The sequence below is a fragment of the Emiliania huxleyi genome (assembly GCF_000372725.1).
Source record: "Emiliania huxleyi CCMP1516 unplaced genomic scaffold EMIHUscaffold_428, whole genome shotgun sequence".
NCBI lineage: Eukaryota > Haptophyta > Isochrysidales > Noelaerhabdaceae > Emiliania > Emiliania huxleyi.
The window spans coordinates 1-26,352 of NW_005198768.1; the positions used below are offsets into that span (position 1 = coordinate 1).

General features: G+C 65.1%; 4 protein-coding genes across 4 annotated transcripts; 1 reads left to right on the plus strand and 3 right to left on the minus strand.

The window, feature by feature from the left end:
• Positions 1-318: 318 nt before the first annotated feature.
• Positions 319-1,033, minus strand: EMIHUDRAFT_118820 (hypothetical protein; the record flags this gene model as incomplete). Its single annotated transcript, XM_005769311.1, has 1 exon — positions 319-1,033. A coding segment is annotated over one exon (715 nt), but the record flags the coding sequence as incomplete, so codon positions are not given.
• A 1,965-nt stretch (positions 1,034-2,998) lies between these two features.
• EMIHUDRAFT_370184 (hypothetical protein) lies at positions 2,999-3,575 on the minus strand (the record flags this gene model as incomplete). Its single annotated transcript, XM_005769312.1, has 3 exons — positions 2,999-3,092; positions 3,116-3,121; positions 3,143-3,575. Coding segments are annotated over 3 exons (279 nt in total), but the record flags the coding sequence as incomplete, so codon positions are not given.
• Positions 3,576-9,311: 5,736 nt separating this feature from the next.
• Positions 9,312-10,111, plus strand: EMIHUDRAFT_244640 (hypothetical protein; the record flags this gene model as incomplete). Its single annotated transcript, XM_005769313.1, has 3 exons — positions 9,312-9,506; positions 9,582-9,887; positions 10,070-10,111. 3 exons carry the CDS (start codon positions 9,312-9,314, stop codon positions 10,109-10,111), a joined length of 543 nt encoding a protein of 180 aa, XP_005769370.1.
• A 5,690-nt stretch (positions 10,112-15,801) lies between these two features.
• On the minus strand, positions 15,802-20,746 carry EMIHUDRAFT_75916 (hypothetical protein; the record flags this gene model as incomplete). The annotated part of the gene is made up of 2 exons (XM_005769314.1): positions 15,802-16,476; positions 20,144-20,746. 2 exons carry the CDS (start codon positions 20,744-20,746, stop codon positions 15,802-15,804), a joined length of 1,278 nt encoding a protein of 425 aa, XP_005769371.1.
• Between the last annotated feature and the right edge of the window lie 5,606 nt (positions 20,747-26,352).

Consider the following 26,352-nt stretch of genomic DNA (forward strand, 5'->3'; position numbering starts at 1 on the left):
GGGGGGGGGGGAGAGGGCGGTGTGTGGAGGCGCCGGAGTAACGGGAGGCGGAGGAGGAGGAGGAGTAGTAGGAGGAGGAGGAGGAGGTTGCGCGGGAGCGAGACGAGGAGGACCAGGACGAGGAGGAGGAGGTCGGGGTGGAGCGGGAGCGGGAGGAGGAGGAGGAGCCGCCCCACCAGGACGAGGACGAGGAGGAGGAGGAGGAGGTGCGGGAGCGGGAGGAGGAGGAGGAGGACCACCAGGAGGAGCGGGAGCGCGACGACGACGACGACGACGACGACCAGGAGGAGCGGGAGCGGGAGGAGCCCCACGAGCTACCTCCGCGGGAGAAGCCTCCGCCTCGCCGCCGGTCGGCAGAGAGGCTCCGCCTTCCCGCCTCCTCCTCCTCCTGCTCCACCTCCTCCTCCACCTCCTCCGCCTCCACCTCCTCCGCCTCCGCCCACTCATCCTGCCAGTCGTCGAGGCTGATCTCGTCGCCCCCCCCGCCCCACGCCCCAGCCTCCCTCTCCTCCGCCGCCAGCCGCCGCCCGTCAGCGGCAAACGAGTCCCCGCTCGCCTCTGCTGCCGCCGCCGGCGGCGGAGGAGGCGAGAGACTGGCGGCAGCCTTGGTCCGCCACGGAAAGTTCATGTCCGGGCCGATCTCGAGGTTCGCGGCCGGGGAGAGCACGCCGCCGCGCCCGTCCTCCACCGCAATCCCGCTCACGAGGTAGGCGCCCGACCGGACGAGCAGAGAGATCGAGTAGGTGAGGCCGGGCTGAAAGCCATCCGCCAGCGCGAGCGCCATCCGCAGCGGCGGAGCGGCGACGCCAGAGTCGGCGTTGGCGCAGATGTCATCCCCGTCGGTCGAGGTGTCGGCCAGCGAGGCGACGGCGCGGCCGCCGGCCGTGGAGGCGCTCGCGTTGTTGCAGGTGGGGATCTCGAACCACGGCGTCGGGCCGGGCGCGGGCGGATCAGGGCGAGTGGCCTCGTAGATCACGAGGCCGGCGCCGGCGGCCAACAGAAGGGCCGGGAGGAAGGGCGGGACCGCTGTCATCGAGCAACCGGACACCTTGCTTGAGTGGATGCGGAGCGTCCGATTTTTTCTTTTTTTCTCAAGTGCACGAACCTTGATTCCACCCTTTTGCGACGCGCAGGCTCGGTGCTTGCGGTACGAGAATTCGTGTCTTCGCGGTGCTGCGCTCGACATTCGGTTTCTCGCGATGTCCAGCGCCGACACGCCGGACACGCCGCCGCCCGCCCGCCTCCTCGACCTCCCCTCGGAGCTCCTCGTGCGCGCCCTCTCTCGCTGCGACCCCGCCGACATCGCTCGCGTCGCGGCCGTCTCGCTGCTCTTCCACGCCTCGCTTGCGGTGGAGGCCATCCGCTTGTGGGCGCAAGAGCGCGGCTTCGAGCTGCCGGCGCAGCCAGAGGGTGAGAGCTGCGCCGTGCGGTGGCTGTGCTTTATGGCGCTGCTGCGCGAGTCCAACCCGCCGGCGAGGGCGGCGGCAGGCGATTCGCACAGCCTCTTCATCGACGGTGAGGGGCGGCTCTCGTCGTGCGGCTCAGCGGTGTCCTACAGGCCAGGGCTGCTCGGGCACGGCGAGGGCGTGATGCGGCTCAACACGCCGACCCGCCTCCCTTCCACGCTGGGCGGTGAGCGCGCCGTGAGCGTGTCGGCGGGAGGCGCGCACAGCCTCGCCCTCACCGCCAACGGCAGTGTCTGGAGCTGGGGCGGTGGAGGCTTAGGCGAGCTGGGCCACGGCGACGATCAGGCCCAGTGGCTGCCCAAGAAGGTCGAGGCCGTTGCTGATCAGCGCGTTGTCGCTGTGTCAGCTGGAGGTGCGCACAGCCTCGCCATCACCGCCAACGGCGCCATCTGGAGCTGGGGCGGTGGAGGCTTTGGCCGGAACGGCCACGGCGACCTACAGGACCAGTGGGAGCCGAGGAGGATCGAGGCATTTGCTGGCCAGCGTGTCGTCGCCGTGACGGCTGGATCCGTGCACAACCTCGCCATCACCGCCGACGGCGCTGTCTGGAGCTGGGGCGGTGGACGCTTTGGTCGGCTGGGCCACGGCAACACGCAGAGCCAGCTGCTGCCGAAGAAGGTCGAGGCGTTGGCTGGCCAGCGCGTCGTCGCTGTGTCGGCTGGACGGTCGCACAGCCTCGCCCTCACCGTTGACGGCTGTGTCTGGAGCTGGGGCGCAGGATACGATGGCAGGCTGGGCCACGGCGACGATCAGGACCAGCTGCTGCCCAAGCAGATCGAGGCCTTGGCTGGGCGGCGCGTCATCGCCGTGTCGGCGGGAGGCGGCCACAGCGTCGCTCTCACCGCCGACGGCGCTGTCTGGAGCTGGGGCGATGGAGTCAACGGCCGATCGGGCCACGGCGACGAGCAGATGCAGCTGCTGCCGAAGAAGGTCGAGGCGTTTGCTGCGCGGCGCGTCGTCGCTGCGTCGGCTGGATGCTTCCACAGCCTCGCCATCACCGCCGACGGCGCTGTCTGGAGCTGGGGCGGTGGATCTATTGCCCAGTTGGGTCACGGAGACACGCAGAGCCAGCTGCTGCCCAAGAAGGTCGCGGCGTGGGCGCCAGGGCTGTGATGCGAGGCTCTGCGATTGTCTGCAGCCTCCCTCACATGGCCTCCCACCCGGTACGACCCGGCGTTGGATGCGTGGGAGGAGGTGGCGCCGATGTCGACGGCTCGAGCGGCTGCGGTGCGGTCGCGGTTGCGGTGCTTGACGGCAAGCTGTACGCTGTGGGCGGCGACTCCGCCCTCCGCCACCTCAGCTCAGTCGAGCGGTACGATCCGGCGCTGAATGCGTGGGAGACGGTGGCGCCGATGGGGGGGGCGGATCGGCGGCATTGCCCTGGTGTAAGTCGATTCAGCCACGCGCGGGCAGGGGGGGCGCTCAGCAGGGCGGAGGGTGAGGCCTGAGCGCTGAGGCGGTGCTGGAGAGGCAGTTGCCCATACTCAGCGGAGGTGGCCCCGCGCGCCGCGGATGCGCGCGACGCTTGATGCGCGTTTGTGACTGCTCTTCCTTTTTACGTACATGCCACCATCTCCCCTGTGAGCGCACAGCGCACCGCGGGGGCCTAAAGATCGACACTCGAGGGTGCGCTGTGCCCGCTGGGGTGGGCGGGGGGACCTCTCCGCTCTCTCCAGAGCCTCCACCCCCCTCGCCCTCTCTCACTCTCTCCATGCTCGCTGACTGCTCTCTCTGATATGATGCACCTGACACCACATTGTTGGGTGACGCTCCCTCTCCGGGGCGCTATGTCTGCTGGCTCTGAGGCGGGGTCAGTGGCGGTATCGGCAGCGCCCCACCGCTCGGCTGCACCGCCGGCGCCATCGGCAGCGCCACCGCTCGCAGCGGCGCGGCGGCGGGGGTGCGCGGCTGCTGCGCGGCTGGCGAGTCTGGCTGGGGGGGGGGCTCCGCCTCTCCGCCCGACTGGCCGCCGCCCCTCCCTCGCTCGCCCTCCCCCGGGCTCAGCCCGAGCGCGACCGTCGAGATGTTCCACGGCGCGGGGCCGGCGCCGCGCTTGTCTGCGGCGGGCGAGAAGGAGAAGGCGCCGGCCGGGTCCTAGAGTCGGGGCTCTCGTGGACGCGTCACAGAGGGCTCGGGAGGAGGGCTCGGCGCAGGGCCGCCGGCCGACCCACCTCGCGGCTGCTCGAGCCAACCCGCAGCACCACCGCAAGCTCTGCGAGGTCGCCGGTCGAGAGCCGGCGGGCGACCTTGGGAAAGAAAAGGAGTGAGGGGACCCTTTCTTCTTTCTCCGGGGCGAAGGAATCCGGGGCGAAGAAGGTGCACGGGAGGGTGTATAGAGAAGATAAGAGGGAGTCTGCGACCTTCCACAGCGCCGCCGCCGTGAGCAGCTTGACGAGGATGATGGAGGCCGAGGCGGCGGCGAGCAGGTGCTGCGTGGTGACGCCGAGCCGCGTCCGCTGCAGCATCGCGAGCAGCCAGACCTCGCGCCCCGAGTACAGCGTCACGGTGAGCGTGTTGGAGAGGGCGCACGCAAAGATGGCGGACATCGCCATCGAGCGGGCGGCCCAGACCGAGAGCAGCGCGTCGGCGCAAAAGAGGAGGAGGAGCACGATGGTGACGATGGCGCGGCGGGTGAGGATGCAGGCGGGCAGGCTCCACCGCGTCGAGGCGGCCTCCTCGGCGCTGCCGACACACCTCCGGCGCTGCATCTCGAGCAGCGCCGCGTAGAGCAGGAGGAGGAGCGCCGAGGACCACGAGAAGCGGTAGAGGAGCGAGCGCGCCTCGCGGACGTTGGAGCCGTCCGAGGCCAGGAACTGGACGGCGGAGTAGGTGACTCCCATCGGGACCTGGTCCCTGCTGGCGCCGCTTGCTGTCGCTGGGTCGAGCTCGTTGTTCGAGTTGGGCCGGCTGCGTTTGGTTTTTTCTCACACCACGTGCCTCTGGACCTCCGTTCACGTGCACGAGCTTCTTGAGCCACCCACCCACCCACCCACCTCACGGCCCGGCTGAGGCTTGGAACCACCCACCCACCCCACCCACCTCACGGCCCGGCTGAGGCTTGGAACCACCCACCCACCCCCAGCCCCACCCACCAGCCACCTCACGGCCCGGCTGATGAGGCGAGGAAACCCACCCCCACCGACCGACCCACCCCCACCACCCAACCAACCGTCCCGGCCACGGGAGACACAAGCAAGGTAGCAAAGCACCCAGCCCCTCGCGCGCCTTATACAGCACAGCCTGACCCACAGCCGAGGGTTAGGGTTAGGGTTAGGGTTAGGGTTAGCGTTAGGGTTAGGGTCAGAGAGTTCAAGCCGTTGTGCAGCTCCTAAGAACGGGCCGCTTCGGGTCGGAATGGAGGAACCAGCGGTCCGTTGACGCGAGCTCTCGGTGAATGCTCCGAGTTCTTCGGGTTAGGGTTGGGTTAGGGTTAGGGTTAGGGTTAGGGTTAGGGTTAGGGTTAGGGGTAGCTTGTTGTCGTCGTGCCGATAAGACAGAGACACGGGCAGCAGACGCGACCCAATCGACGCACCAGAGCATGGTTGGGCGTGTGAGGCGCCATCTTGGACTGTGAGGCGAGCATTTGCCACCGGGAGCTCGCCGGCTCTCGCCGCCGCCCCTACACCGCCGCCGCCGCCCTCCCGAGGCCAGATAATAGCCCAAGTCGAAGAGTGCGCCCTTCCCTCGGTATCTGGGTGGCAGGCGGGACTAGAGAGGCACGCCAGAGCACGGCCGGGGGCGCGAGCCGCCATCTTGGACTGTGAGGCGAGTATTTGCAGCCGGGAGCTCGCCGCCGCCCCTACACCGCCGCCGCCGCCCTCTCCCGAGGCCAGATAATAGCCCAAGTCGAAGAGTGCGCCCTTCCCTCGGTATCTGGGTGGCAGGCGGGACTAGAGAGGCATGCTGGTGCACGGTTGGGGGCGCGAGCCGCCATCTTGGACTGTGAGGCGAGTATTTGCCACCGGGAGCTCGCCGCCGCCCCTACACCGCCGCCGCCGCCCTCCCGAGGCCAGATAATAGCCCAAGTCGAAGAGTGCGCCCTTCCCTCGGTATCTGGGTGGCAGGCGGGACTAGAGAGGCATGCTGGTGCACGGTTGGGGGCGCGAGCCGCCATCTTGGACTGTGAGGCGAGTATTTGCCACCGGGAGCTCGCCGCCGCCCCTACACCGCCGCCGCCGCCCTCCCGAGGCCAGATAATAGCCCAAGTCGAAGAGTGCGCCCTTCCCTCGGTATCTGGGTGGCAGGCGGGACTAGAGAGGCATGCTGGTGCACGGTTGGGGGCGCGAGCCGCCGTCTTGGACTGTGAGGCGAGCATTTCCCACCGGGAGCTCGCCGCCGCCCCTACACGCTACACCGCCGCCGCCGCCCTCCCGAGGGCAGATAATAGCCCAAGTCGAAGAGTGCGCGCCGGCCTCGACATCTCGGCGGCAGAGGCGTCCCAAGCGACGCACCAGAGCACGGCTGGGCGTGTGAGCAGCCGTGTTTGACTGTGAGGCGAATATTTGTCATCGGGAGCGCGCCTCCGACTCTGCACCGGGCCGCCGCCGCCCTCCCGAGGACAGGAGATAATAACGGCCGCCTCGTCGTCGAGCTCGGCGGAGACGATGGTCGCCTCGCGTTTGAACCCCTCGAGCTGCTGGAGCGGCGTCCCACTCGTCGAGCGTAACAGCAGTCCGCCCTCGGATGACTTGACACTTGTTGAGCGCGCCGTAAGCCGCCCCCGTAAGGCACGCGGCAGCCGTCAGGGAGCGCGATCTCGGTCAGCTGGTGCCGTCGCGTGGGCACGGTGCGAGGAACGACATGCTGTGGCAACGACGAGAGCTGTGCCTCGAAGACGCGCGCGAAGGGGAGAGAGAAACGACCAAACCCACCCCAACCCACCCACCCACCCACCCCACCCACCCACCACCCACCCACCACCCACCCACCCACCCACCCACCATCCGGGGCCTACGAAGCGTTTACCCACCCACCCACTTTTTCAAGAACGGCGGTCCAGAGGCACGTGGTGTCAGAAAAAACGCAACGCTGGCCGTGGTTTGAGGCAAAAAAAAAGGGCAAAACCCAGGCTCACCCAATACAAGATCCTGCTCGAGAATCGGAGAGAGACTGCGAAGAGAGATAGGAAGAGGCGGACTCCCTAGGGTGGGCGACGGCTAGCGCACCACACACCTCTCCTTAAAATCCCTGTGTGGTGGCGGCGTGCCGTCCTCCCATCCGAGAGAGAGAATTCTTGATACGAAACCACGACGACACACACCAGTCGACTCGCATCGGTTGCCTCCATGAACGGCGGAGCTATTCTCGCGCCCACACCACACCTGGCTCCAACGTGGACACGCCCATAGCTGGGGACACTACTAGGTCACGCATGGCATCACAGAAGTTTTATCTCTGGGCCCCGAAAGGCATCTCTAGCAGTGTCGTTACACATGCCCCCTCCCCTCCTGGGCGCATGCGCCTCACGTCTCGCCAGAGCATAAGCCCTTGGCGTGTGGCGAGACGAGTTTTTCGCCATCGCAGCGAGCAGCAAGCAGCCCGCCGCAAACAGCCGGAGGCCTCGCCGCGGCACTGGCTGCGCCGCGGTCCCGCACCCGTCGACGCAGCTCCCCCCGCGGAAGACCGCGCGTAGCGACGCCTTGACGATCGAGATGAGCGCGCTCGAGGCTCGCCCACCTACTGCCCCTGAGAGTTGGTTATGAGTGGGCTCGGCTCCCCCCCTTGGGATCGAAGCTTCCACGACCTCACACCCAACACCACAGGTGGGATCAGAGAGAGACTCCGCACCGGACACCGCCCGGGCACAGACTCCCTACCCATCGGATCGCACAGGGCCCCCTCGGAGCAGCCCACACACAATCACGCATCGGCAGAATTAGTGCCTGAGTCAGGCAGACAGCACAGACAAGGAGAGGAGAGAGAGGAGAGAGAGAGAGAGGAGAGGGGAGAGGGTGAGGGTGTGTGCACACGTGTGGAGAGGGAGGGTGTCTGTGGTGGGCTGTAGTCGTACTACGTGGTTAAAACCACGCGCCCCTCAGGAGCTTAAGGTAGAGTGGAGCGTCCCAGACGCCTCGGTGCCTCCCACCGGGTGAGACCATCCGGATCTGCCTGCCGCGTCCTCCGTACGCAGCAGTCCCCGCGATGGCCCACGGTCCTCCGCCGCCTGGTCGAACCCCCTGCCTCCCGGTTGACCCCCCAGATGTCGTAGTCCATCATGAAATAAACTCAAAGTCCACCACAGCCTCCAGCCTCCACCTCCACCCGCGAGCCGCCACCGCTGCCGCCCGCGACGCCGCCCGCCGCGTCAGATAGCCGCGACGCGCGCATCGAGTCGCGTCGGAGAGCCGCGCCGCACCAGCAGCAGCATCTGCACCACCAGCAGCAGCAGCAGCACCACCACCACCACCCGAGAGAGAAGCGCACCTGCCCGACGCCGCCCGCCGCGTCAGACGCTCGCGACGCGCGCGTCGAGCCCAGTCGCACAGCCGCGCCGCGCCAGCAGCAGCATCGGCACCAGCAGCAGCAGCACCACCACCACCAGCAGCAACAGAGACATGCAGTGCAGGCGCAGAGGCGCTCGCAGAGCGGCGCTCAGCGCCGCGCACGCCACGCTGCGGACCGTCGGACGAGCGCACCGTACGTCGGCGGCGAGCCGCGTCGCCAGCCGTCTCGCGAGAGAGCGGCGCCGCCGCGTGCGCGCAGCAGCCTCCGCGGCAGAGGCGAGCCGCGGCGACGTCCGCACTAACGGATAACGGCCATTGGCGGTTTTTTCTCTCTCTCTCTCTCTCTCTCTCTCTCTCCTCCCATCCCTCCCTTGGGTTGTCTGTTTTCTTTCTTTCTTTCTTTAAGATCCTGCTCGTGCAGGTGGGGACCCTGTCCTTCTCCCACCCCTTGTTTGGTGTGACTGTCCGTTTTATTTTATTATACCCTTGGGTTGACTGTCCGTTTTCTTTCTTTTTTCCCTCCAAGACAGAGGAGGAAACGACAGGAGGGAGAACGACGAGAGTGGGACGACCGCGAGGTGGCATGAAGGTTGCAGGATGCAGCGAGAATCGGCGAGGGACTGCGATCTGCGAAGGGAGATAGAAAGAGGCAGACGACCAATCGACCAAAAAGGGTTAGGCTTAGGGTGGGCGACGGCTAGCACCACACTCCTCTCCTTAAAATCCCTGACCTTCCCAATCCTCCCCGCCGCCGCGCCTCCCCGGGCACACACCGCAGCAGTGAACATGTGTCATGTGAGTCGAAGAATTGGGCAACGACCGAGCCCGCGCCTGCCGCACACAGCCCCGTATTCGACTGTTGGTAAGTGCACGCTGTTGCGCCTCTGTGTGTGTGTGCTCGCTTACATCGCGATTTTTTTCGAGGTCAGACCCATTCATGCCTGCACCCTGGCACCACTGTGGACGGTCCGTCCGACGTCGGGTAACCGTCGCCGCATCGCCCTCGCGACTCAAGGTGCGCGCTGCATGACCGCCGTGAGCTGCCCTCCCGACCCAATTAAAAAAATCCGGCGTTTCCCCTCCCGGTGAGCCGGGAGAGCGCTCCCGGCACCTCCCGGCACCCGTTTCCCCGCCACGAAAGCTCTGCCGAGAGCGCCGTTCCCATGGGCGGCGTTCCCGAACCATTCGTAGGCGCCGCGCGGCATTGCCAATGCTCCATCGACGCGGTGCAGGCGGCCCCAAGCCAAAGGGGTGGACACGTGCCGCCAAGAACGCCTTCCTAATCCACTTTGGTGTGCGCACGGGCGGTGCTCCAGTGGACGCCACTGCCGACGGCGCCGCCGCCGACCCGCCCGCCGCCGACCCTCCCACCGAGGAGGTCGACGGAGCTGCAGACCCAGCGATGCAGTCCGAGGCCGCCGCTCCGGCGGCAGAGGCTGACGTCCCGATGGCGCAAGCGCTGAGCGATGCCGAGCTTTCATCAGATCACGAGCACGAGGAGCAGCCGCTGCTCCATGAGCAGCGGCTTGCGACAGTCAACCAGGAGCAGGCACGGCTTGAGGCGCTGCGTTGGACCGAGGAAGAGGTGGCTTTGTGGGTGAGTTGGGGGGGTGTGAAGGAGGACTTGATCTAGGCTGGAGATTGCACGTGGAGCACTTGGAGGCGCTAGAAGGAGTTCGAGGAGGAGCGTGCGGGCTACATGGAGGAGACCTCGTGCGACGAGTCCGAGGACGAGGACGAGGACGAGAGCGACGGCGAGGCGCCCGCACCCGCACCCGCACCCGCACCCGCACCTGCACCCGCGCAGCGTGCAGGGAAGCGTAAGGCTGCACCGCCTCGAGCACCGCCAGACAGCAGTGATGACGATGGCCCATCATTGCATGCGCCAGCACCGGCGCGGGCAGGGCGGGGGGCCAAGCCGGCAGCCAAGGGGTCCGCACGGCGCAAGCCGCCAGCAGCCAAGCCAGCAGCCAAGCCAGTAGCGGCCATGTCGAAGCGTCAGCGACGGAAGTGATCTGTACACACTGCATGAGTATGAATCGTGTGTGTGTGTGTGTGTGTGTGTGTGTGTGTGTGTGTGTGTGTGTGTGTGTGTGTGTGTGTGTGTGTGTGTGTACTATTGTACGAGATTTGTACATTGCGCTCTAGAGGGGCTCTTAGGCAGCAGCTCACAGCCTATTTTTGGTCGGTTTTTGGCGCTAAAAATGCAAAATTTTCTTCGCGGGGCTCTGCCCCGCACCCCGCTGGGGCTGCCAGCCCCAGACCCCAGGCTGGGGCTCCGCCCCAGACCCCGAGTTAGGCGCTGTCGGCGGCCAGAGGCCGAGTTACGGCTGCAGGCAAAAGTCGCTCGCTGCCGTCTGAGCTCGAAAAAAATCGCGATTTACTGCCAAAAAAGAAAAACATGATGGGGAGACAAACATTCCTGCTGAGTGCTGTCCAGATACAAAATATATACACCGGAAAGGCCCGACACACCCCCCCCGGCACAAACCCCACACCGAAACCCCTGCCGCACTTTTTACTGTCATCTGCCATAATGCATAAAAGCGCAAAAATAAAAATAAAAAAACACCGCCGCGAGAGACAAACACTCCTGCTATCCAGAAACAAAATATACACCGGAAAAGCCCCGACGCACAAACCCCATTAAGATTTAAGCACCGACCTGTACTGCGAGATAGCTAGCCCATAAAATGGCGTAGTGTGTGTAGCACCGCTGCCAATGACTGCCGGGGCGTCACACTGACAGCGAGAAGGAACTCACCAGTCCGATAAGGATCAACTGGAAAGCTGAACCCTGGGCTTAGACAGAACGGGCGTGGCAGGCTCCAGGGGAGGCCACGCTCTACCCGGGGCGCTAAGGAGGGAAATTGAAACTGTTGGGCGTCCATCGACAAACAACTTGCGAGGACACACCGCCAATCCCCCCTCCCCGAGGACCGAACCTTGGCACGTAGCGCACGGGTCATCTCGGAGAGAGAAAGGGGAGGGAAGAGGGGGGGGATAAGGGAGCCGAGATACGCGGGAGTACCCTGGGAGTGAGAGCGCTCTCATTCATGGTCGCTAGAGACCAGGGGAAGCCACCATGGGGAACGGACACCAAGGCACTAACTTCATCACTCATTCACCCCGCGCGATCTAGCAAACCCTGGTCGATGGGTCTTAGGATCGGCGGCCAGCTTCCCACCTAGGGCAGGGAACCCCCGGCGACGCAAGTGTGGCCTACGGTAGCCACAGCTAGTACGCGATACAGGGGCTGGGGCGGGAGTGTGGGGCGCCCGCCGCCCGCGCCAAGGGGGGGAGAGAATGGAGGGGGGAGAATATGCGTGCTCGTTTTTCTTCTAAAGCAATTTTTTTCTCCTTAAAATTCCTGTGTGGTGGCGGCGTGCCGTCCTCCCATCCCTCCCTTGGGTTGTCCGTTTTCTTTCTTTTTCCCTCCTCCAACTGAGCTCGTGCTCGCCAAAAGAAGTGTGCGCTGGCACCTCAGGTTCTCAGCCCCCGCACCCACTAGATCAGAGATTCAGATCAGGTCACATCCGGCGGTTCTGGCGCCGCGGGCCCCGTCTCCTCTCGACTCCTCCCAATCATGTCAGCGTTCAGGTCGTGTCGACGACAGCGCCGCGTGCCGAGCCGCCGCCTCGCTGGACGACAGCAAGGCAACGACGGGACGGTGCCGCCCCCTTGCCATCGGCGCCACCGCCTCCCACGCGTTCGTCGCCGGGTCGTACCGCTCGACCGAGCTGAGGGCGCCGTCACCACGAAAAACCTGCTCGGCGGTGATGCCGCCCACAACGTACAACTTGCCGTCAAGCACTGCGACACCAGCCCTTGACCGAGCCTCCGCAATCGGCGCCACCATCTCCCACGCATTCAAGCCGGGGTCGTACCGCTCGACCGAGGTGAGATAGTCGGGGTCGCTTTCCGCGTAGATACGCGTCCCGCCAACAGCGTACAGCTTGCCGTCGAGCGCCGCCACGCTGGCCTGGAAGCGAGCCGGCGCCAGCGGCGCCACCGCCTCCCACGCATTCGTCGCCGGGTCGTACCGCTCCACCGAGCTGAGGTCTTCCTCGTAGGCGCCGCCCACAGCGTACAGCTTCCCATCGAGCACTGCCGCGCCAGGACTCATCCGCGCCGAAGCCATCGGCGCCACCGCCTCCCACGCATCCAGCGCCGGGTCGTACCGCTCCACCGAGCTGAGGGCGGGACCGTCGTTGCCTCCCACAACATACAGCCTGCCGTTGAGCACCGCCACGGCGTGATTCATCCGTCCCGTCCCCATCGGCGCCGCAGCCTCCCACGATTTCGTGGCCAGGTCGTACCGCTCCACCAGCGGTGAATAAGAAAAAGAAGGCGACCACCCGCCGCCGCCGACCGCGTAGAGCTTGCCGTCGAGCAGCGCCAGAGCCACAGCCTGCCGTGCCGTCGGCACCAGAGCCACAGCCTCCGCCTCCCACGCATTCGCAGATGGGTCGTACCGCTCCACCGAGCTGACGAGAGTGCCGCTGACGTCGCTGCCGCTGCCGCCGACCACGAGCAAGCTTGGCCCGCGCTTCGCCAGCGTACTTTTCCAGCCGCGGCGCCACGCGCGGCACGTCCCCTTGACGGCGTGCTCCTTGGTCGGCAGCTGGGCGAGGATGTGCGGGGCGAGGTCCGGCGAGAGGAGGACCTCGGAGAGCACCCACTCGGGCTGCTCCACGAGCCGTATGGCGTGCTCCTCCGCCACGCGCAGCGCGGCGTCGCTCGCGCCCGCCTGCGCCTCGATGATGGCGCACAGCTGCGCTGGCGAGAGGCCCGAGACGCGGGCGCCGATGCGGTGCAGGCCGGCGGACATTTGGATCCACTAATCTCTCGCAATGGCGGCTGGGTTCGGACTTTTTGCGGGGTATGGTATGGTCACCCCACCTCGAGACCATACCCCCCCCGCCTGCTGACAGACCCAGCCTCCCGGAGACCGGGGATGTGGCGGTCAGGACCATACCCCCCCACCCTTTGGGCCGTGAGGGTACCATACCAAACAAACAACATCTCACTCTCTCACCATACCATACCCCGCAAAAGTTGGAACCCTGAGTGCGAGCCCTGAGTGCGAAAGATTTTTTTTTACACCGAAAGGCGGTCGCACAAGAAAGAATTGGCAGAGGAGAGCGACGCGCGACAGAGGAAGGAGCGACAAGGGAGAGCACGACGAGAACCTGTGTGGTGGCGGCGTGCCGTCCTCGCATCCCTCCCTTGGGTTGTCTGTTTTCTTTCTTTCTTACAAGAAAGAATTTTAGCAAAGCGAATAATACAAAGGCAAAGGCAATCCCCCGCACGACACTGGGCACGCGCCGCTGCTGCAGACCATGCAGGGCGGATCGTCGGCAAAGGAGCGCGAAGCTAGCCTGAGCCCTGGTCTGACAGCCTGACAGCAAGCCCCGGACAGCGCCTGACAGTGCCCGACCGACAGCCTGACAGCGCTGACAGCACTTTCTCTGACAGTCAGACAGCACGCATCTGACAGCCTGACAGCAGAGTCTGACAGGCGAGGTGCTCCGTCGCTGTCAGGCCCTAACGTGACAGCCTGACAGCTGCCTGACAGCCCGACAGCACACAGTGGCCTGACAGCAGCTCTGACAGCCCGACAGCAGCACAGTCCTACACAGTCAGACCCCGTAGAGCCTCTTTCTTGTGCCCCATGAGGGTATAACAAAACTATTACATGCAAAGACATGTGAGTGTGGTCCATGTAGTCATGGGGTGGTCATGGGTCTCTCTCTCAACCCTCCCTCCCCACCGCTCTGCGGACCCCTCTCTAGCACCGGCAGCTGTGCTACTACAAATGAAGCTACCACAGCTAGCCTTCTGGGGCCCTACAGTCATATGCCTAGGGTGTCTGGGTGGGGGTGGCCGCCGCCGTCTGTGCCGCCGCCGCCGCCTGCGCCTGCGCCGCCATCTGCGCTCCCCAGGCGGCGGCCGCCGCCGGCGTGATCACGCCGTAGGAGGGGGGCAGCTGGGTAGCCGCCGCCGGCGTCATCGGCGTCAGCGCCCCCGCCACCGCCCGGCTCCTCTTGATAGTGTCATAAGTGTGGCTGGTGTGTTCAGGCTCTGACAGCACCCCGACTCACAGCGGACCACCCGACAGCACCTGACAGCAACAGCCCAACGTCTGACAGCAGCAGCAGCCTGACAGCTCTGACAGCTCCGACAGCGTCTGACAGCAACACCCGACAGCTCCGACAGCACCCGACAGCTACAGAGCACCTCGCCTGTCAGACACGCACCCGACAGCACCCGACAGCACTGACAGCACCTGACAGCTGGTCAGACAGAGGCCGAGCGTTTTTGATCTCTGGGTGAGTGGGGGGCCGAGCCGCCTCGGGGTGGCGGGCGGGCGGGCGTTTTGAAAAACAGAAAACAGAAAACAATAGGGGGCCCGGGGCCCGGTCCCCCCACTGGGAGTAGAAAATACGCCCAAGGGGGCCAAGGAGGCGGCGCGGGGAAGCAGCATCAGCGATCAGGTGAGAGCAGGAAGGATGGCGCTTAGGGTCGGCTTTGAACAAGGGTTTCCAGGTTTTAGATCAGTATTGGTGTCGGCACACATCCCCACATGAGGTCAGCGGCGCGCAGTGCCTCTCTCGGGCAGACTCTCGCAGGCTGATTTTGGCTGTTTTCGAGCTTGTTTTTGTTTTCAGTCTAGGGGGCCCGACCCCCTCAGAGGCGGCGGGCGGGCGCCCACTCACCCAGAGATCAAAAACGCTCGGCCAGAGGCGCGGCACCTGACAGTGCCTGACAGCTGCCCGACAGCCCGACAGATCACCTGACAGCACCTGACAGCCTGACAGCCCAGGGCTCAGAAGCTAGCGTAAATAAATAAATAAAACGGACACTCTACTAGGAGATGGGTAAAAAGGAACAGGTCCCCGCCCTGCGGTCTTTGTGCAGGGTTCTTTGTGGGTGTGGTCGGCGACTAGCCGGGGTCGTCCTCCCGATGGGGGACTAGCAATAGCCGTCTTCCACATGGTCCCTCGGGTCCCTGCTGCTCCTAATCTCGTCGTACATCCTCCTGCTGATCTCCGCAACATCCTGCTCCCTCCCTCGTCTCGTCGCCCTGCGCGTCTGCTCCGCCTCACCGTCGTCTGCTCTGCGTCGTCTGGTGACGGGTCCTCCATAGTCGGTTGAGGTCGCCGCCCTCCTCGTGCCTCTTCCCAACGTTCCCTCGGCGGCCGATGCCGTCCGCTCCGGCTCCCCAGTCCCCGGGTCTGCCCTGCTCTCTTCTGCGCTAGCTTCTGTTTCGTCATCACTGATGTCCGTCCTCTTCTTTCTCCTCTTGTTGTATATGCTTTGTACATCGCGTCGATTCCTTTTCGCGTAAGCACCAGCCTGAAGCCCGCCCAGCACGCAGCAGCTGTGAACCGCTCCCACCTCCCTAAGTCGAAGGAGCATCATCAGTCTAGAAGCTAGCGTGGTTTGAGGCAAAAAGAATTTTACAACCATTTATTCAAAGAAGAATTTTACCACCCCTCCTCGCACAACACTGCAGCTCACTGGGCACGGGACTGACGCGCACTGGCACTAACACATGTACACGACCACGTAGAAAAAGAATTCGCCCTGACATGCTTGCTTCCCCACGCCGACGCACACACCGACGCACACACGCACACACCGACGCACCCCCTATTCGGGCAAGTCTAGCGGCAAGTCTGGCGCCGCGTCCGGCGCGAGCTGCCCGAATTTCATGCGCCTGACGAGCTCGCCGCAGGCCCGAAGTCGCCCTCGAACGCCTCGCGGTCGCGCTGGCGCGCCGCGCCGTCCGGGCCGTAAGAGCCGAGCTCGATGTGGGCCCGCTCCAGCCAGCCGTAGAGGAGGGGGCGGCAGCGCTTGTAGGCGAGAACGAGATCCACCGCCTTGTATCAGCGCTGAAGGTCGCGCATGCTTGCGGGCGGGAGGCAGAGGACCGTGGTTGTGGGTTCGAATGCGGTGAGGCAGATGGTGTCGGTGTCTGGTACGGTGACGCGGGCGAGGGAGGCGCAGCCGCGGAAGGCGTGGAGGCCGATGGAGGTGAGGCCGGCGGGGAGGGTGACGGTGGTGAGGGAGGCGCAGCCGTAGAAGGCGTGGTGGCCGATGGAGATGAGGCCGGCGGGGAGGGTGATGGAGGAGAGGGCGGAGCAGCTGTGGAAGGCGTTGGTGGCAATGGAGGTGAGGCCGGCGGGGAGGAGGATGGAGGAGAGGGCGGAGCAGTCGCGGAAGGCGCCCTCGCCGATGCAGATGAGGCCGGCGGGGAGGGTGACGGTGGGGAGGGAGGAGCAGCTGATGAATGCGCCGTCGCCGATGGAGGTGAGGCCGGCGGGTAGGGTGATGCGGGCGAGGGAAGAGCAGCCGCAGAAGGCGTACTCGTCGATGGAGATGAGGCCGGCGGGGAGGGTGATGGTGGTGATCGAGGAGCAGTCGTTGAAGGCGCCTTTGCCGATAGAGGTGAGACCGGCAGGGAGGTCGATGGAGGTGAGGGCGGAGCAGCGGTTGAAGGCGCAGTAGCCGATCGAGACGAGGCTGCGCGGGCAGGCGACCGAGACGAGAGAGGTGCGGTCCTGGAACGCCTTGTCCGGCAGGTGCGTCATGCCCTCGGGCAGCACCGCGTGCCCGTCGGTGATGACGAGCTGCCAGCCGCCCACGTCCCAAGTCTCGGAGCCGGGCGGCGGCCGCGGCGTGGCGTGTTGGCGGCGGCGGCCGCCGCCGCCGCCGCCGAGCGAGCCCTCGGCTGTTGGTGAGGCCTCGACCGTGCCGACTGCGCCCGGCGTTGGCAGCGGCAGCTCCGTCGCGAGCACGACCTGGACGATGTGTTCGTCGGGGGCGGCCGTCTGCGGGCGAGCGATGGTCAGCGTCGTGCCGTGCGTCGCGCCCGGAGGAAGGGGCACGACCCAGCGCGCCCCGGTGCTGGTGTCGAGGACGAGGCGGTCGCCGGCCGTGGCGCCGCGCGGCACCGCAATGAGCATCGCAGCGCGAGAGGAGAGAGCTGTGGCTAAAAACTGATGAGAACTCCGGGGGGAGAAAAAGAATTAGTCCGCGATGTGCGGCGAGGGCGACAGCAAGAGTCGAACGGGAGGCGCCGGACTCAAAAGACACCGGCACATTCCTGAGATGCGCGAGGGCAGCCTCCTTAAAGGCAATAGGGTCCAGATTTGGAGCGCTCGCCGAAGGTCCCGAAGAGGAGTACGACAAAATAGCGCCCGTGAGATTGCCTGCACGCTGCCCGCACTCACGGACTCCATACCCGAAAGAAAGAGAGGGGAGCTCGCGGGAGAGGTGACGAGTGAACTAGGTAGTTGGGAAGGCAGCCTCGATTGCCATACAGACATGGTTGCGAAACAACGACAAGACCAAGGCACGGGCAGATTACTGATTAGAAGAATATAGGGTGGATAAAGCGCCTGTTCACGGCATGGAGGGTGAGCCACACCGAACGTACCGAGCGAAGAGCCGAGCGGAAGGAAGCCGGGGAAGACGACTCCGAGGAGGACGAACCAGTGGAAATTCAGTTGTCAGATGTCACGATGCACCCGAAGGGGACCCCAGCGCCGGCATCATCCGTGGAGGCACAAGTGTTCGAAGAGAGAGTGGACCTGAGCACTGAGCCCTGGTGTCGAGGTGTCGAGGCCCGGTGTGGAGGGTGTCGAGCTGCTGTCGAGGGGTAGAGGTGTCGAGGCCTGTCGAGGCCTGTCGAGGCCTGTCGAGGGAGGAACAGTGGAAGAAGGTGTAGCCGCCGATGGAGGTGAGGCCGGCGGGAAAGGTAATGGAGACGAGGGCGGAGCAGCCGTAGAAGGCTTGCACGCTGATGGAGGTGAGCTGGCGGGGAAGGTGACGGAGAGGAGCGAGGAGCAGTCGCGGAAGGCGCCGTCGCCGATGGAGGTGAGGCCGGCGGGGAGGGTGACGGAGGTGAGGGAGGAGCAGCCGGAGAAGGCGCTGCTGGCGATGGTGGTGAGGCCCTCCGGCACAGTGGCGTGCCCCTGCGCTGCGCGTCGATTGAAGGCCGCACCGCCCAAACGTTGAGGGGGCAGTCGAAGGAAGGTGATGGAGGAGAGGGGGGAGCACTCGTTGACCCGGAAGGAGAGAGGTAGAGAGGAAAGAGAGAGAGCAGAGAGAGAGAGAGAGAGAGGAGAGCGAGAGAGAAGAGAGAGAGAGAAGAGAGGGGGGGGGGTAGAGAGAGAGAGAGAGAGAGAGAGAGAGAGAGAGAGAGAGAGAGAGAGAGAGAGAGAGAGACGAGCTAGGAGAGAGTGGAGAGAGGAGAGAGAAATTTACAGACGGGTGCGCGATTCCTCGAACGTGCAAGCGTGGAACCACGAGCGCTGTTGCGCTGGCAAGCCAGCGCAGACAGCCCCGGAGAAAAATCAATTTGATCATTGTGCCGGTCAGTGACCGGCATACCAGAGATCAAACTGATAAGAACAGATACTACACTTGATCTTAGCCAAGAGGCCGAGAAGAGTGAAGACGCTGCCGTGGAACGGGGGCCTCTTGAAGCGGCCCGCCGCCACGTGCCTTGTGGGTGTTGTGCCCGCGCTCAGCGTCGGCCTCCCCCTCGGCCGCCGCTCCGCTCTTATCACCGCGGACACCTGGGCTCGCCGCTCGCCCGCCCTCTCTCTCGCCGCGCACCCTCGCCGCGCCCTCGGCCGGCGCGCCGCCTCGCTCCTCCTCGCTGCGGGCTCGCCCGGCGAGGCAGACAGAACGCTCGCCGTCGCCCACTCGCTCAACGGGGACCTCCACTTCACATTTCATGAAACTAAAAGGCAAGACAGTGTGCAGTCTAAATAGGGCGCATCTTAGATGCATATTATCTCAAGATGCGCATATCATCTGTAGATGGAGGGGTCGCCGCCCCTGACGTCCCAAGGTGCGAGGGCCGTGTCGCGGCTCCCTTGAACCCCATCGCCAGCACACGTGAAGCGAGCAAACATGCACCTCCCCACCCCCCACCACCCCCCACCCCCCCTATCCTCCCCTCTCGGCGTCCCCGATCCCGGAGAGCGGAGCCAGACACCTTGCGCATTCTGTGCGCCGCCCGCCGCCGCTTGGCCGCCGCAGGCGGACCGTGTGAAGGAGGCCATCCCGAAGCTCAAGATTGGGGCACGTCGCAATCTCGGACGTTGCGACTCCTCCCCCCAGGGAGACCGCATAGAGGAGAGGCCATGCGATCGCGCTTGATCCGCTTGGTCTTTTCCTCCTCGCGACACCGAGTCCAAGTATCCCGCCTGTCAAGGCCGCAAGGGTGGGTGCTGGCTGCTGCTCCGTGCGATCGGGAGACTAGGCGGCGTACAAGACGGCCAGTGAAGTCTCACTACCACTCGAGCCACAAAACGTAAACAAACCGTTTCTCAAACCCCTCGGAACGAGTACGAGAGATCCGTTCCATATGGTACATCCCGCAATCGCCATCGTTCAGGCCGTCCCACGACGCCAACCCGGCACGGGCTGCCCGAAGTCGCCCTCCGGCTTAGGCAACCCAATCGAAAAGCAGGGTGGTTACAAGATACTCGAACTCCTCGCCTTCAGTGCCACCGGCTCCCACGCGTTCGTCGCGGGATCGTACCGCTCCACTGCACCAGCGGACGAAGCGGCCGCTCGCGGCGAGGCCTCGACACGCTGCCGCATCCTCCGAAAGCCACCGCCCTCCGCGGCGCGCCTCAGCCGCTCGTTCTCATCGCGCAGCGTACGCACCTCCGGCTCGAGTGCCGCGACGTTCAGGCCGTCCCACGACAGCGCCGCGTGCCGAGCCGCCGCCGAGCCGCTGCCCAGCAGCCGCTTCGCCGCTGCTGCCCTCGCCCGGCGCCGCGTCCGGCGCGAGCTGCCCGAATTTCATGCGCCTGACGAGCTCGCCGCAGGCCCGAAGTCGCCCTCGAACGCCTCGCGATCGCGCTGGCGCGCCGCGCCGTCCGGGCCGTAAGAGCCGAGCTCGATCTGGGCCCGCTCCAGCCAGCCGTAGAGGCGGGGGCGGCAGCGCTTGTAGGCCAGAGCCCCATCCACCGCCTCGTACCAGCGCATCCTTGCGGGCGGGAGGCGGAGAATAGTGGTTGTGGGTTCGAAGGCACCGAAGCGGATGGTGGCGGTGGTTGGCACGGTGACGCGGGCGATTTTCTTGCAGCAGGAGAAGGCGTCGCTGCCGATGGAGATGAGGCCGGCGGGGAAGGTGATGGAGGCGAGGGCGGAGCAGCCGAAGAAGGCGTAGTTGTTGATGGCGGTGAGGCTGGCGGCGAAGGTGACGCGGGCGATGGAGGAGCAGTTGGCGAAGGCGTGGAAGCCGATGGAGGTGAGGCCGGCGGGGAGGGTGATGGAGCCGAGGGCGGAGCAGCGGCTGAAGGCGTAGTTTCCGATGGAGGTGAGGCCGGCGGGGAGGGTGATGGAGGCGAGGGCGGAGCAGCGGCTGAAGGCGTAGTTTCCGATGGAGGTGAGGCCGGCGGCGAGGGTGACGGAGGCGAGGGCGGAGCAGCCGGAGAAGGCGTGGTTGTCGATAGAGATGAGGCCGGCGGGGAGGGTGATGGAGGCGAGGGCGGAGCAGCGGCTGAAGGCGTAGTTTCCGATGGAGGTGAGGCCGGCGGGGAGGGTGACGGAGGCGAGGGCAGAGCAGCTGGCGAAGGCGTAGTCGTCGATAGAGATGAGGCCGGCGGGGAGGGTGATGGAGACGAGCGAGGAGCAGCCCTCGAAGGCGCTGCTGCCGATGGAGGTGAGGCCGGCGGGGAAGGTGACGGAGGTGAGGGAGGAGCAGCCCTCGAAGGCGCAGCTGCCGATGGAGGCAAGGCTGCGCGGGAAGGCGACCGAGACGAGAGAGGTTCGTTTGAGGAACGCCCGGTCCGGCAGGTGCGTCATGCCTTCGGGCAGCACCGCGTGCCCGTCGGTGATGACGAGCTGCCAGCCGCCCACGTCCAGAGTCTCGGAGCCGGGCGGCGGCCGCGGCGTGGCGTATTGGTGGCGGCGGCGGCGGCCACCGCCGCCGCCGAGCGAGCCCTCGGCTGCGAATGCGCTCGCGAACGAAGCGCCCGCTCGCGGCGAGGCCTCGACAGGCGCGCGACCTACGGCGTGAAGACACCAGTGTCGGGGTATGAAGGCGGCCCGTGCGCGTGTGCGTGTGTGCGTGTCGCGTGTGGGAGCGCGCATCTCGCGAACATGGGCGTTGGTAGGGGTCAAATTGAAGGCTGCTCGCTGCATCTAGAGCCGGAGCATTCACCCGATCCGGACCCGAGCACCAAGCCGGCGGGGCGCCGTGCGAGGAGACTGGGCCCGCGACTGGGCTGCGGCGAGCCCTCGGCTGCGATCCAACCAGCGGACGAAGCGGCTGCTCGCGGCGAGGCCTCGACCGCGCCGACCGCGCACGGCGGCGGCAGCGGCAGCTCCGTCGCGAGCACGACCTGGACGATGTGTTCGTCGGGGTCGGCCGTCTGCGGGCGAGCGATGGTCAGCGTCGTGCCGTGCGTCGCGCCCGGAGGAAGGGGCACGGCCCAGCGCGCCCCGGTGCTGGTGTCGAGGACGAGGCGGTCGCCTGCCTTGGCGCCGCGCGGCACCGCAATGAGCATCGCAGCGCGCGAGCGGAGAGAGAGCTGTCGGCGAAGGCAAGAGCCGATGAGACACGGGCAAGAAAAGCATTTTTTTGAGGTTGACTTCGTTGTTAACACGGGCAAGAAAAGCATTTTTTTTCCGATCCTTATGATGAAATTCTGCAAAAACCTGGCCGGCCCCTGCCCTGCCCCTACCTACCTACCTACCTACCTTACTTATGGGAAACTAAAAAAGAAATCACGGGATGGGTGAAGGTGGGGTACTATACCAACTAGAGTGATGGTTGGTGGTACTCTCCTGCAACCACAGTCCTTCTTGAGAGAGAGATTTTTAGCAATACCAAACAACTCTAACACTCACACGTCATTTGGGGCCTGGTTTGTTGCCTTCTTGTGACATGGCAGGCCACTCTCAAAAGCCCTACAAGCATCAGATCACCCATTTGGGGAGGGTTGACATCGTGATTTCCGCGGAAAATTTCTTTTTTGAAAATTCCAGCTTGAAGAGAGGGGAAAACCCGACGGGAGGGCCCAGACCTACCCTACCTACCCCGTCATCAGGGCCGGCCAAGCAAAAAAAGTACACACCTGAGAAAAGAAGAAAATTATTGAATTCAAACATACGGATCATACGGGTTCTGACTGAGACCTTTCAGGGTTGAAGATGAGCGCGCGAGTCACAGCGCAGGCCAGGTCTACACTGGCCGCGGCACCAGCGGTCTGCACGCTAGCGAGTGGTCCGCCCTCGCAATGAATGCGGAATACTATTACGAAAAGTACAACTAGTGCAACACAAACTAGTCCGTCTCGTAATCGCGCCAAGAGCGCGGATACACACACAAACAACAAAAACAAACGTACCCGCGGCCGCGGGCGCCTCGCTGCCATCAAGAATCACAAGGACTGGTACGCGCACCAGGAGCTCGTCAAGGCGCGGGACGCGCACGTCAAGAACAACCCGTCCCTCGGAGACAGCGCCGTCAACAACCGCGAAGCCGCGCGCTTCGTCTCCGCCTCAACGCCTTTCGCCGGCAAGGCCCTCGATGTCCGTGTCGACGGCACGTACGCCACCGCCCTCTCCTCCGACACCCTCCAGGACGAGCTCCAGCGGAAGCTCGGCCTTTGGCTCTCCGTGGCGCTTCCCACCCTTCGGGTCGCGCTCGAGCGGGGCATGCCAGTCGATTTCTTCGGCGACTACCTTTACAACAAGGCCCACCACCGGCGGCCCCACGACGGCGTCCTCGCCGCCTGGGCGGACGCGATGCGCGCCCCGGCCAACGCGCCGGTCGTGCACGGTGACAAAGAGAAACCAGAGCTCACCCGGCAGTACAACGAGGGGTACAAGGTCGACCTCGCGGAACCCCACGCTGGCCCGGGAGGATGCGATGAGGTGAATGAAGTCAAGCTCTGGACGCCCCTCCTCAAGACCTCCTCGGCGGGCGTTGGTAACGCCTCGAGCGGCGGCACGCCCGCCTCCGTTGGCCACTCCTACGCCTTCGGCAACACCGAAGAGAAGGCCCGCCGCCTAAACATGGGCTGCAAGGCGCGCGGGCAGCCCGGCCAACCCTTCTCCCACATGACCGGCCACGGCTACGTCAAGGCGCATCGCGGTTTGATCTTTGTCAAGCGCAAGAACTTCAACCTCTCCTGCTGCTCCACGAGACGTTCGGCGGCGGCTTCTCGCCCACCGCCGTTCTCAAGCTGCGCCGCCTCGCGCGCAAAGTCGCGCGCGGCAGCGTCGACCGCACGGCCTACTCGCCCAAGTACTCGCTCTCTTTTATGTCCCACCATGCAGAGCGCATCTCTCTCTCTCTGTTGTGCGAGGCGTGAACCGCGCCATTCGCTCTCACCTGGCAACCCTGTCTGCACGTCTTGCGCGCGCGTGAAGCTCCAGGCCCCAAATGACGTGTGAGTGTTAGAGTTGTTTGGTATTGCTAAAAATCTCTCTCAAACAACAGGCGCGGCTATGAATAGCTGCGCATATAGAGATAACGACTGTTCACAGTTGGGAGAGAGAGAGTCGTCTCTAACGCTCCCCCCTAGTTGCATCGGCAACTATCTCGGACGACTCGCGCGTCTTCGGCGAAGGCGGTGATGACTCACGCCTTGCCGACGGTCGCGACAAGCTTGCTCCGTCTGAACCACAGCGTGTCCCGGTCCATAGTTTTCTCTTCTTATCCGTTACCATGTAGAGCAAGGCCGAGGGCGGGCCCTTTCGGGCTCGGGCCGCCCTCTCGCCCGCACCTCTGCGGGGCTTGCACGTGGCAGCGGCGGCTCAAGATCCCAGCGATCTCGAGTTCTGCACGCTATCCACTGCGCCGCGGCTTCGCCGCGCCCATCCAAGCCCAGGGCTTGGTCTGCTGATACCCGCATCTCGCTCTGCGCATCTCTGAGGCTACCCGCGCGCCGACTGCTACGCGCGCGGCGAGAGGCGCACCCCATCGGGGACAGGATTGAGGCCCCTGTACAAGCTCGGCAACGCTGCCGCCGTTGCCCTCCCGAGCCCTCAACACGATGCCGCACATTGCGCAACCCGTTCTGCGCACATGCCGCAGGGAGGAGTTTTCACTCTTCCGTCTGAGTTTCTCCTTCCTGCAGGGCGAGAGAGACATCAGCCTCTCTACTTCCAGGGGAACATCTATGCCACACGCTATCCCTGGGACGGTCCACAACCCACACTCTCGCTGCAGTCGATCCAGCCCTCGCACTCCCCACTGGAGATCTAGCCGAGGCCCCCAGGCTGTGACAGGATTGGAGCCCCTGTGCTGCGCTGCTGCGTCTGTGGTGATATGTGGGGGACACTTTCATCTTTCTCCTCCCTATTCATGTGAGTCACTCGACTGCGTCGAGGGGGGGGACGTCTGAACCACAGCGTGTCCCGGTCCATAGTTTTCTCTTCTTATCCGTTACCATGTAGAGCAAGGCTGAGGGCGGGCCCTTTCGGGCTCGGGCCGCCCTCTCGCCCGCACCTCTGCGGGGCTTGCACGTGCTCCACAGCCGGGCAGCTTGCCCCTGGAGCGTCACAGCAAAGCCGGGGCCGCTGCTGGCGTTGAGCATGTAGTCGCGACAGGTGAAGAACATAGCTCGCGTCGCCTGCGTCTTTGGTGAAGACGTCAGCGATCATAGCAGTGCCGACGAGGGCGTCAAGCAGTCGAGGCTGTCGAGGCTGTCGATGCAGTCGAGGCTGTCGATGCAGTCGAGGCTGTCGAGGCTGTCGAGAAGGTCGAGATACGAGAAGGTCAAGAAGGCGCGAGAAGGTCGAGAAGGTCGAGCAGGTTCGAAAGCCTCGTCGTCGACGGTGGCGGTGGTTGGCAGAGAGGAAAGAGAGAGAGCAGAGAGAGAGAGAGAGAGAGGAGAGGGAGAGAGAAGAGAGAGAGAAGAGAGGGGGGGGGGTAGAGAGAGAGAGAGAGAGAGAGAGAGAGAGAGAGAGAGAGATGAGTAAGGAGAGAGTGGAGAGAGGAGAGAGAAATTTACAGACGGGTGCGCGATTCCTCGAACGTGCAAGCGTGGAACCACGAGCGCTGTTGCGCTGGCAAGCCAGCGCAGACAGCCCCGGAGAAAAATCAATTTGATCATTGTGCCGGTCAGTGACCGGCATACCAGAGATCAAACTGATAAGAACAGATACTACACTTGATCTTAGCCAAGAGGCCGAGAAGAGTGAAGACGCTGCCGTGGAACGGGGGCCTCTTGAAGCGGCCCGCCGCCACGTGCCTTGTGGGTGTTGTGCCCGCGCTCAGCGTCGGCCTCCCCCTCGGCCGCCGCTCCGCTCTTATCACCGCGGACATCTGGGCTCGCCGCTCGCCCGCCCCTCTCTCGCCGCGCACCCTCGCCGCGCCCTCGGCCGGCGCGCCGTTTCGTCTCGCTGTGTTGGCGAGCGCAGCGGACAGCAATGCCTGGTCGGCCGCCGCCGCGGCTTCCCGCCGCAGACGCGTCGACCGGCATGGCCGCCTCGCATCGACACACGGACGAGTACATGGCGCGCTTCTACGCGGCGCTCAGCCTCGACGCCGCGGACGTCGATCCGCACGCCCTTGCGCACGAGCCAGCCTTCTCGACTGCGCCCAACGCTCGGCCGCTCGGCAGCGGCGCCCGCTCCACTGGCGTCGCCGATCCTCCCCTCGGCCCGCCGCCTCTGCTTTCCGGCTCCGCCGCCCTGGCGTGGCTGGCTGGCCCCGACCGGCCACCCGTCCGCGCCCACGACGCCTCCGACCGCCCTCTGCTCTGCCTGTCTGTGTCGGGCGACAGCGCCGTGGCCGGAGGCGCCGACCACTCGCTGCACGAAGTCGACCTGTCGGGGTGCTGGAGCGAGTGCGGCGGGCCGGCGCGCGCCGACAAGGCGGCCGGCCGGGCGGCGGACCAGGGCGGCGTCGAGCCTGTGGCGCGGACGGAGCCTCGCCGCAAGAGGCGCTCTTGAGAGAGGGAGAGGCAGAGGCAGAGGCAGAGAGAGAGGGAGGGAGGCAGAGAGGGAGAGGGACAGAGAGGGAGAGGGACAGAGAGAGGGGGGGGAGAGAGAGAGGCAGAGAGGCAGAGGGAGAGAGGGAGGGAGAGGGAGAGGGAGAGGTTTAGAGACAGGCTCGTGCCGCTCCGCAGACGCGCGCCCGAGACTTGCCCACACCTCCCCTCGACAACTGGACACCTCGTCCGGTTAATTTCGGATGTGACTCCAGAATGGATGTGCTGGCTCCTTCTCAGCCCTCTTAGGATACCCATCACTGAGCCGACAATGCTACGGGTAGCCCCAGGGAGGCGACCACCCCCATGCCCTCGGGCACTTGCCTGCGCCCTCGATCACTACGATTTGCCCCCCGAAACTGTGCTGAGGCACCTTAGCAAGCAAGGAATCCTTACGGACAATGTCCAAACGCGGTCGTCATAAGGCCATCTGAGCAACCACTCCGTCCGCCGTCGCAGCAGGGG